Source organism: Nansenia antarctica, assembly GCF_963989245.1.
Source record: "Nansenia antarctica genome assembly, chromosome: 2".
NCBI lineage: Eukaryota > Metazoa > Chordata > Actinopteri > Argentiniformes > Microstomatidae > Nansenia > Nansenia antarctica.
The window spans coordinates 37,654,529-37,665,107 of NC_137675.1; the positions used below are offsets into that span (position 1 = coordinate 37,654,529).

General features: G+C 43.3%; 1 protein-coding gene across 1 annotated transcript; it reads right to left on the reverse strand.

Annotated features, from left to right (window-relative positions):
- Positions 1 to 535: 535 nt before the first annotated feature.
- mrps34 (mitochondrial ribosomal protein S34) lies at positions 536 to 6,624 on the reverse strand. The gene is made up of 4 exons (XM_080524890.1): positions 6,543 to 6,624; positions 3,426 to 3,773; positions 2,397 to 2,439; positions 536 to 1,498 (listed from the first exon to the last, which is right to left on the reverse strand). Exons 2-4 carry the CDS (start codon positions 3,741 to 3,743, stop codon positions 1,200 to 1,202), a joined length of 660 nt encoding a protein of 219 aa, XP_080381016.1. The 5' UTR covers positions 3,744 to 3,773; positions 6,543 to 6,624; the 3' UTR covers positions 536 to 1,199.
- Positions 6,625 to 10,579: the final 3,955 nt, after the last annotated feature.

The window sequence follows — 10,579 nt, forward strand, 5'->3', positions numbered from 1 at the left end:
GATAATGAAGCATTGTTCTTCTTTTTTATTTGATGACTTGTTCGATTGATAGCGTAAAAGTGAAGTTGTGAATGAATCACGAGCGTCAATGCTTTTCTACGATACTACTGATGACGTATCAGTCTTGAAGGGTGGTCCCATTTCATAGGGGTAGATTTCAACCCCTACGGCTTGTGGCTCTGTTCGAAGGCCTTGGCTCGAAATCGAGTGGCACTCGAAAACGAGCCATAGGGGTAGAAAAGGGAATCGGGATTGGGCCCATCTCTGTAACACAGAGGCAAAACATTTCAGTCCAGAGGGAGTGAAATGGATGAAAAACAACCCTAAGCCCATTATATTTTCTATAAGACTGTTCTTTATGCTCTATCTATGGACATAACATGAGCAGGTCTCTTTGGCTCATTGTTTGCTTACAGTCAACAGTCAACTCATTGAAGACGCATATGGCAACAATTTCAGTTTGCATTTATAAAAGGTAAAAAGGTAGAACAATAAAGAACACGTTTTGACATGTAGTCCAATCACAGCACATAGGAGGACCCAGTTGAAGCCCAGAGTTGAATCATGGAACAGAAATAAAAAGGTCTAGTTATCATAATGTAGTATAGCATTTAATATGTACACGTGTCAGCTCACATCATACCAAGCATTTAATATGTATAGCACACACGTGTCAGCTCACATCATACCAATTTGCCAGCAGTGAAAACTGTCACTTAAGTCCATACCAGTTTTCTAGTTGGTTCGCAAAAGGCTCTTGTCTTGTTGGCCCAGTTTCCTTTGTGTAGATCTGAAATGACTTAGGTATAAGATGGCAAACTTTCAACCTAGCCTGTCAGAGGGCACTAGGTGGCGCTACAGCCATATACAGTGCCCTGCATTAGTATTGGAAAGAGGAAGCATTTGGTCTTCTTTTAGCTCTATACGCCAACAGTTTGGATTTTGAAATCAAGCAATTACTATGAGATTCTCAGCTTTAATTCAGCGTTTTCTGTTTTCACTGTTGGTGCTCTGAAATAGGGGGACTATTGTCAAATTCAAATCCAAACTGTTGAGTATAGAGCTAAAAGACAACAAAATGCTTCCTCTTTTCAATACTTATGGAGGAGGCACTGTAACACTGTAACATATACCAATCCAATCCTTCGGCTTGTTTCAGCAAGTGGCTCTTCACCTCTTGACCTCTGACCTCTCCCCTCTTACACAGAGGTACCACCCTCCTGCCTCCGCCGCTCCATCTCCTGATTGCGGAAGTAGTCTTTGCTGAGCAGGACACTCCTCTGCAGGGGCAGGGTGGGCTCCACGCTCCCTGCCTGCCCCTCTCTCTGCTGCTGGGCCAGGAGCATGGCGCGGAGCAGGGGTGGGTACATGGCATAGCGCACCGGCGCCTCTGGGACCGGTTCAAACCGCTTGAGCTGCTCCTCCTCGTGCTTGGGCACCAGCCGCCAGTCGTGGTACATCACCTTGTCCACTTCCTTGACCTGGCTCTCCTGCTTTCCTGACAAAACATCACTGAAGTATTTACTGTTTGTTCTATTTCCTCATTCGGTTACATGTGATTCACTACTTGAATATTTGTTTACTTCTGGTTAGCCTAGCCTACCGGTTGTGCTCAGTTTGAGGTCTTCTCCTTGTCATGCGCATTGACATGAAAAGACACATTTTAGGCGAGAGCAATGCTTTACAGAGGAGAACATGAGAGGAAGACAATGTGTAATGCCATCTTCGTCAAGTTTCTCAACAAAACTGTTTCCATTTCCATTCAATGATTTATCCCGAGGGGTCAACAGGTTTTAACGGGGAAAGAAAGTTGCCAATCGAGAATTAATGAAAATGCAAAATGGCTGTCCTGCCGTCCCACTAGCACTGACAACATAAAACATGGCGTTGTGCATCACTAGAAATGACCAGAGAGAAAGTTCAGCATTGAGACTGCCCTGGAAGTTTAGTTTTGTGACATGATAGAAAGATAGCAGCATAAGGTTACTGATGTGGTATGCATCTTTCAGTTTGCCTAGATCAGTCTGAAAGGAGGTGAGGAAATAAGAAGCCATTAGACAGGTCAGTAAGCCACAAACCCCAGTATTATTTTGCCGTCAACATATTTTGAGGACAGTCAACTAGCAACTGTCTCTCTGGTTACATTCACTACAACCATCTTTGTTGTGTTGTTTACCCTGAGTGGTGGAAGAGCCAATTTGCCACGCTCCTGTTCCAAATCAGGGCTTTAACTTTTTGTAGCCATTGGTGAACATGAATCTACAATGAATCTACATCCACTGGTGAAGGAAGAGTGGAGCGACTAGTTACACTGTCATAGTTTGGGACAAAGTTAATCAGGGTAATATCATCAATGCATTGAGACAGAGGGATGTTTAGTAAGAGAAAGAACTCACCTTTGTAAGTCAATACTCCCCAGGCTCTGCCATGGTCCATGTTCTACAGAAAGAAAGGCAGACCAAAGCCAGGGTTAACCGAATAGATCCATCTCTTCAACCTACAGGCTACTATACCCTGTAAGAAGGCCATTACTGATTTCCATTTTCCTATATAAAATAATTTCAAACATAAATTAAAATGCTGAAAAAAAAAGCAAGATTGACAGGGCTTGACACTCGCATTTTTGATTGACATTAAGTCTTGTGTCGTTGCTTCCTAGGTTCAATGTTTTTTAGCTGTAATGTTGACCAACGTGTTAGCAGCCTATGGTGCCTCTTATGTGGATGTATGCTGCATTTCTGTTTGCAGTTGGATCACCAGAAGTTTACATTTCTGGTGATTTCTTTAGCAACTCTAAAAAAGTCAGCAAAAAGGTTGTTTTTCTAACGTGCAGTCTTGCTGCATTTTACAACAACATTCTAAATGGTCAATTTGATTTTGTATCGGCTGTTATCTGTACCTGCTAGGAGTTATCATGTGCACTGCTAGTGCTGGCTAAAATAGGAGGGATGGAAGTGATAGGATTATCTTGATAGAGAGAGAAAAAAAAACTACAGAAACCCCTTTTTCATATTTGGGTGATGCTACCTCCAGTAACTATCTAACACTAAAAACACTGCAAATAACGATATTCACTTCAGCTACCCTTTTACCTTTAAGGCTTTTTTTGTAGTGCCTTTCTTTTTACGGATCTTGATCAATCTTAAAAAACATTCTCTGGAATCCATAGGACGGAAATATTTCGCAGAACCCCATAAAGACACCCGTGCCAGGTGACAACACGCGAGACTTTCAGACTCACAGTAAAAAAAAAAAAAGTGGAACGTTAACAGAGCTCGTGAACTACTCTTACTCTGACACCTGACACCGGGACCATCCACAATTTGACATCAAACGTCTGAACGCGTGCTGACACAAGGCTGACGTAAACAACCGTCATCGAGATTTCCGATACAGTAGTCATACTGTTAGACTTCCCCTCTCACCTCGGCGGTGTAGTCCACCTTGACCTTGGTGATCTCCCAGTAGCTGGGCTCCGTGTGGTCTGCCAGCCAGGACTTGCGTGTGAAGAGACGCCCCACACCAAAGAGCCTGAGGCCGGCCAGCATGGAGAAGAGGCGGCTCTCTCTCCGGACATCGTCCCAGGCCAGCACCGGCAGGGTCTTCCCAGTGTGAGGCCGTGTCATGGTCTCGTAGTCCAGTGCGTACTTCTCTGACTCCCGTGGCCGTGCTTTCAGCTCGCGATATGCGCGGATCTTGCGGGCCATCTCTGCAATCAGACGAACCTGCTTCTTCTTCACCATGATAGCTGTTGTCCTTGTCTCCTTCAGAACCTTGGTGGGTGAATATAACGGTTAGGGCAAGGCAAGACCCTAAAGAACTAGGGTTAGGGCAAGGCATAAAGACCCTAAAGAACGAGGGTTAGGGCAAGGCATATGTAAAGACCCTAAAGAGTCACATCAAGTTTATTTATAAAGCATGTTTAAAACAACTTTCGCTGACCAAAGTGCTGTACATGGATTAAGATCACAATAAAAGGCAATAAAATCACAATATAGCCAACACAATCATAACAATCAAAGCATAAAGACACACATAAAAGCAAAAAAAAAAAACGGAAACGGAAACGCGAAAGAATACGCGGGCCGCCCTCCCAACGGAACCCCCCACCCCCCCAAGAAAGAGGAATTATTACGGACGTAGACACCAAACATCTGACAAGCAGGCTAAAATATCCGCGTTTTTTAAACGCACCCAACCCGAATCTGGCGAGTGGCAAGCCCATAGGCTCGTTGGTAACGTTAGTCCGCCGTAGTCTCGCATAGCCAGACCTATCTACACACTTCGTGCTGTGCCAGCGCTGGAGAATAATACAAGATTTTGCGCAAGTGTGCGCGCGAGACGCGAGAGTTTTTGCCGGCTGTGATGTCTGCAGATTGAAAGTAAGCAAGTTGAAACGTTAGCAAATATAATTGCTGAGTGTTCTGACAGAGAAAGTTGGTTAAAATTGGTCGTTATTATCGTGACTAGAACGTGTCTGACTATAGTTCCATAGTGTAAATAGTGTCAAAGAACTAGCAAGCTAGCTAGCTCAGAGGTGATGAGATGAGCTAGTCTCCTTGCACACTTGCCAGCTAGAGAGCTAACTGGAGGCACTTTATTATTTTACTTAAAGTAGATATACTATCTTTCTTATTCTGCTAGAGTTGGGCTTCATGGTAATACCATAATGGCATATTTACAGTACATGGACAGTTGATTGATTGGAAATGTCTGTTTTTTATAGTTGGACATACAGTACAGGCCAAAAGTTTGGACACACCTTCTCATTCAATGTGTTTCCTTTATTTTCATGACTATTTGGTCCATTGTAGATTCTCACTGAAGGCATCAAAACTATGAATGAACACATAGGAATTATGTATTTAACAATAAAGTGTGAAATAACTCTAAATATGTCTTATATTTTAGATTCCTCAAAGTAGCCACCCTTTGCTTTTTTGTTGTTAATAAAATATATAATAATAATATTAAATATAATATGTGTTAATAATAATATGTTATTATATATATATATATATCATATTATTATTATATATTTTATTAACAACAACAACAAAAATATGTTATTAACAACAAAAAAGCAAAGGGTGGCTACTTTGAGGAATCTAAAATATAAGACATATTTAGAGTTATTTCACACTTTTTTGTTAAGTACATGATTCCACATGTGTTCATTCATAGTTTTGATGCCTTCAGTGAGAATCTACAATGTAAATAGTCATGAAAATAAAGGAAACACATTGAATGAGAAGGTGTGTCCAAACTTTTGGCCTGTACTGTACGATTTTTTTTCAGGTGAGAGAGTAAAGTCAAAATGACATTATCTGACTGGATTGCCCACAGCAATCCAATATTCAATTATAATTATGTTATAAATTGATATGGATCAATTTATGCCTCTTATTAGATTATAAATACTCTGGCTGTTCTGTTTACCTTTTGGTTGACAGCAAAAGGGAGAGAAGAGGATAGGGAGGGAGAGAAGGAGAGAGAGCAGGATGGTGTCGGCACACCAGAGAGAGAGAGAGCAAGAACCAGGTGAGAAAGTGGACAGGTAGTCAAGACCACATAAGTAAGTAGCCTTGAGAACCGATGGTTCTGGAGCCTAATGGCCCATAGGGCAGGAGCCTATCTCCTGTTTCCGTAGCGTGAGGCGGCTTAATGTACAAGTACACCCCTGGACATGACGCTGGTATGAGGCAGGGTCTTACCCCCTGGGGGGGGGGGGGGGGGGGGGGGGGTCCATGCCACGGTCCATGCCACCCCCCCAAGGCAGCAAACCTAGGGGAAACACTGAACAGTATGCCTAATAATGTTCTACATAGATCTTATTGAAAGGCCCATGGTCACCAAATATGGCTATTGTCTAACCCTACTTTTATTCATTGTCATTTTTTTTGTTTTTTCTTACTATGCTCCTCTTGCTGTATTTTTTTATAATGTATGTAAAGCACTTTGAATTGCCTCGGTTGTATGAAATGGGCTATACAAATAAACTTGCCGTGCCTTTGTAAGTGTCTAGCAGCTGGCTAGCTACATACGATGGTAACTGATGTTTGTAGTGTTAAGTCTCATCAGAAAAAACGGATTGTAGCTGAGAGGGAAATATGACGTGCGTGAATGCATTGGCTTTCAATGAAAAAGGTCTCACTTCCAAAGAACAGTTCTACTGTTAAAACAGTCCATACATTACATTAACCTCTACTGTATTGTTTCTCAATATTCAAAGCGTGTATTTCATCATATAGGAAATCACCGTTTGTTTTGCACACACTGCAAATCACTGAGACACCCAAATAACGACTGCAGTTTACAGAGATGCATAGTGTTCATGCTACACTTCCAGCACATTTTGCTGAGGTAAACGTAATGCAATAATAATGTGTAAACAACATGTCAAAGTGTTGGAAGTAATTTGCCAGAACGTAGACTATATATGAGATCCCACTTACAGCTGGCAGCCGGGCACATATACGGACAATACGGATATTATGACTGACCTGACATGTAACGTGTCGTACATTTTAGAGCAAGATTACCTGTTCTGGAGCAAGATTTTAATTGACCTCGAAAACAAGAGTGGCAGCAATCAACGCTCACAACTTCCGCTCAAATGGTCCATGCGTATATATCTCCGCCATGCGCACACTGGCCAAACCCGTTCCGCGAATAAATTAGTGATTTCTTTACATAACGTGTGCTTGAAGATACCAGATATAGCAGTCTATTTGATAAAGAAATAATACACACTTTTATTTACAGTCGCATACAAGGTATCTCCTTTTTCACAGAGATAAATACCAGCATCTAAAGTGGGTTATCACGAGCAGGTGGAGGAATCAACGCGGTGCGTCATGTCTTTACGTCATTCTTGTGCGACGCCGCTTCGGCTGCGCGTTTGAGAAGGGTCCAGCTGCATCCTACGTTTGGCATCACCCGGACGCTTGTAGACCATATTTGGTTCGAGCGCGTCATCACAGAAGTAACCGCGAGAAACCGCGAGATTTTGAAGGATCTTAAAGCACCGGGAGATTTTAACGGACATTGAATACGAACAAGAATTTGAACACGATAAGAAGAAGAAGAAGAAGAAGAAGAAGAAGAATTACAAATACAATGGCAAATGCAGCTCAGGTGAGAATTTCGAAATATTATTAATGAACATGTTATAGTTTTCAGATATGTATTTATTATTTAGGTTGTTGCATGTGTTACGCATTTGGCTGTTTCGCACGTAGTTTTGTTCATCTGGCTTGGCTAACTGGGTGGTAACTATGTGGTTTAGCGTCATCAGATATTAGATTAGATTCAACTTTATTGTCATTGCTGAGTACAAGTACCAACAACAAAATGCAGTTATGCATACAACCATTTCTGTTGTTCCTACTCCTCAACTATACACACGCTGCTGGTTAGCAGTGATTGGGGACTGGGAGTGACACTGTTCCCCTTTACTCTCTATTTAAGGCACCAGCAAACAGTAGGAGGGGAGAGTGGTTTGGGAACGAGGGTTACGACCAGGGAGTACAACGAGACAGAGAGCGACAACGAGACAGAGAGCGACAACAAGACAGAGAGCGACAACAAGACAGAGAGCGACAACAAGACAGAGAGCGACAACAAGACAGAGAGCGACAACTAGACAGAGAGCGACAACTAGACAGAGAGCGACAACTAGACGACCACCAGACGAAAACCTGCCGAGTACCAGAGGGACCTGCGACGTTGGAACGAGAGAACACCTGATACACGCCACAATGCAAAAAGTAAATCTAGGTAAGATTAATTATCTTAAATCAAGGCAATATAAGCTTGTTTTCTGTCTGACTGCACCAGTTTTAAGATATCTCTTACTTGTTTTAAGACAATCTTGGCAAGTGAAATTTTCCTGTTCTTTTGGCAGATAATTTTGCTTATTCTAAGTAATATTTCCCCTATTTTTATTGCTTTTTTTCTTGTTTTTGAGAGCTGACTTTTTGCAGTGCGCAGGCGCCAAGCTGTGGTCCCGAGCAGAGGGACGACTGAACACCAACGGAGCTGTCCGTGTCTGACCACTGGGGGTTGTGATTCCAGAGGCCTGTTGGGAAACTTGGGAGGGTGCAGCCAGCGCCCTTCCCAAAGTTAAGTGACTTTTTGTTTGCTTACTTTGGAGGTTGAGGGCTAACCCTACTGTCTAGCATAGCTGAGAGCCAGTTGATGGACTGTGGACTGTGTGGTTGCCTGTCACTCGTGCAACCTGCTGAGTCACTCTTTCCTGTCCTCAGCTAAGTGATTGGAGCCACGCTGGGTCGTGAGGATGCGCCGGACCTCCCCATAGGCGACGGGGTACAGTCTGGAGTCAACCCTGGGCGGAGCCCCGGTCAAGAGTTTATCGTACTATCCTATCCCATCGGACCCTGCTGTTTTTAAAGAGCCTTTTATACTGTTCCTGGTCTCTGACATCACTTATAAGATACACACCGGCTAGACCCCTACGGTCTAGTGGCACTTTTCCTGAAGGCGCTGTGTACAGGTTTTTCGCCCCTGCTTGCCTGCCATGCGCCGGGCTCCTTGGGCCTCTCCTCGGGGCCCCCGGCCGGCCTGCGTGCTTGGTCTGTTCTGCCGCTGGGGCACCTGACCCGGCTAGCCTCGTGCAGGGCTATGATAGTCTGAGCCTGGTGGCCTGGGCCGGGTGCGCCGGTGGTGGTGCGGTGGTTGGGCGTGTGGGGTCCCCCCGAGGGGCTTGTGGGGGGCTGCGGCTTTGCACTGGTGGGCAAACTGGTAAGTAGTCGCTCTACCACTAGAGGGCTGCAGGGGAATTTTCCTTGATGCACAGTGCACAGGTTTTTTACCCTTGCGTCCTTTTGACGAAGCTATCACTGGAACCTGGACACTGGACACAACACTGAACACTACACTACACTGGACACTGAACATCTGTCATTACGTGAAGCGCATTGAGTCGCATCTTGTGAGAAATGCGCTATACAAATAAAACTTGAATTGATTTGATCCCTTGTACACTTTTTGGGGCATTTGTGTTGCAACACACCTGTACATTATGCACTCCACCCTAGGCCCTTATTTTACTCTAGACAGAAGGGTCGTAACACTTGTTATTAATTCCATTTGGTATACCTCAAACTTTCTTGCATTTCTGGTGTTTGCATTTTACATTATTCTAAATATATGCTATCTACATGTCGCACTGGATGGGGTTAGTGCTGTTGACTCATCAGAAAGTAAAGACTAATTCACAGAGTGTATGAAGATTCCAGTAAGGGTTTTGTGAAGGAGCCCTAGTGCTGTTGACTCATCAGAAATAGAATGTTTTATTTAGCTCATCAGTGGGCACTCAGCACCATGGACACCTCCAGCCCAGCACCTTGCACCACGGTTCCTGCCCTGCTCCATGGTTTACAACGATGATCGCCTGACCCTTGCCTGACTCCACCAAGTCCTTTGCCTGACCCCTCAAACCTGTTTGACCTAATAAAGTCCTACACCTGGGGTCATTGACATTCATTTATTTATATACAGTTAGGTCTGGAAGTATTTGGACAGTGACACAATTTCCATAATTTGGGCTCTGTATGCCACCACAAAGGATTTGAAATGAAACAATCAAGATGTAATTGAAGTGCATACTTTCAGCTTTAATTCAAGGGGTTGAACAAAAATATTGTATGAAACGTTTAGGAATTGCAACCATTTTTATACACAGTCCCCTATTTTCAGGAGCTCAAAAGTAATTGGACAAATTAACATAATCATAAATAAAATGTTCATTTTTAATACTTTGTAGAGAATCCTTTGCAGGCAATGACTGCCTGAAGTCTGGAACACATGGACATCACCAAATGCTGGGTTTCCTCCTTTGTGATGCTTTGTCAGGCCTTTACTGAAGCAGTCTTCAGTTGTTGTTTGTTCGTGGGTCTTTCTGCCTTTAGTTTTGTCTTCAGAAAGTGAAATGCATGCTTGATTGGGTTGAGATCAGGTGATTGACTCTGGCCATAAAAAAGTCCTGGGTTGCTTACACACTATGTTTTGGGTCTTTGTCCATCTGTATTGTGAAGCACCATCCAATCAACTGAATTTGTCTGAATCTGAGCAGACAGAATATCCCTAAACACTTCAGAATTCATCTGTCTGCTTCTGTCTTCTGTCACATCATCAATAAACACTAGTGACCCACTGCCATTGGAAGCCATGCATGTCCATGTCATCACACTGCCTCCACGTTTTTTCAGATGATGTGGTATGCGTCGGATCATGAGCCGTTACAAGCCTTCTCCATACTTTTTTCTTCCCATCATTCTGGTACAGAATGTTCCATCCGTCCAAAGAATGCTGTTCCAGAACAGGGCTGGCTTTTTTAGATGTTTTTTGTCAAAGTCTAATCTGGCCTTTCTATTCTTGAGGCTTATGAATGGCTTGCACCTTGTGGTGAACCCTCTGTATTTGCTTATGTGAAGTCTTTCTTCTATGGTACACATGGATAATGATATGCCTACCTCCTGGAGACTGTTCTTCACTTGGCTGGATGTTTTGATGGGGTTTTTCTTTACCATGTAAAGGATCCTGTGATCATCCACCA

Coding starts and splice junctions, on each gene's coding strand:
- mrps34 (XM_080524890.1), bottom strand. CDS start 3,743: ATGGTGAAGAAGAAGCAGGTTCGTCTGATTGCAGAGATGGCCCGCAAG. Junction 2,440..3,425: donor AGGTGGACTACACCGCCGAG/GTGAGAGGGGAA, acceptor TTCTTTCTGTAG/AACATGGACCATGGCAGAGC. Junction 1,499..2,396: donor GGGAGTATTGACTTACAAAG/GTGAGTTCTTTC, acceptor ATGTTTTGTCAG/GAAAGCAGGAGAGCCAGGTC.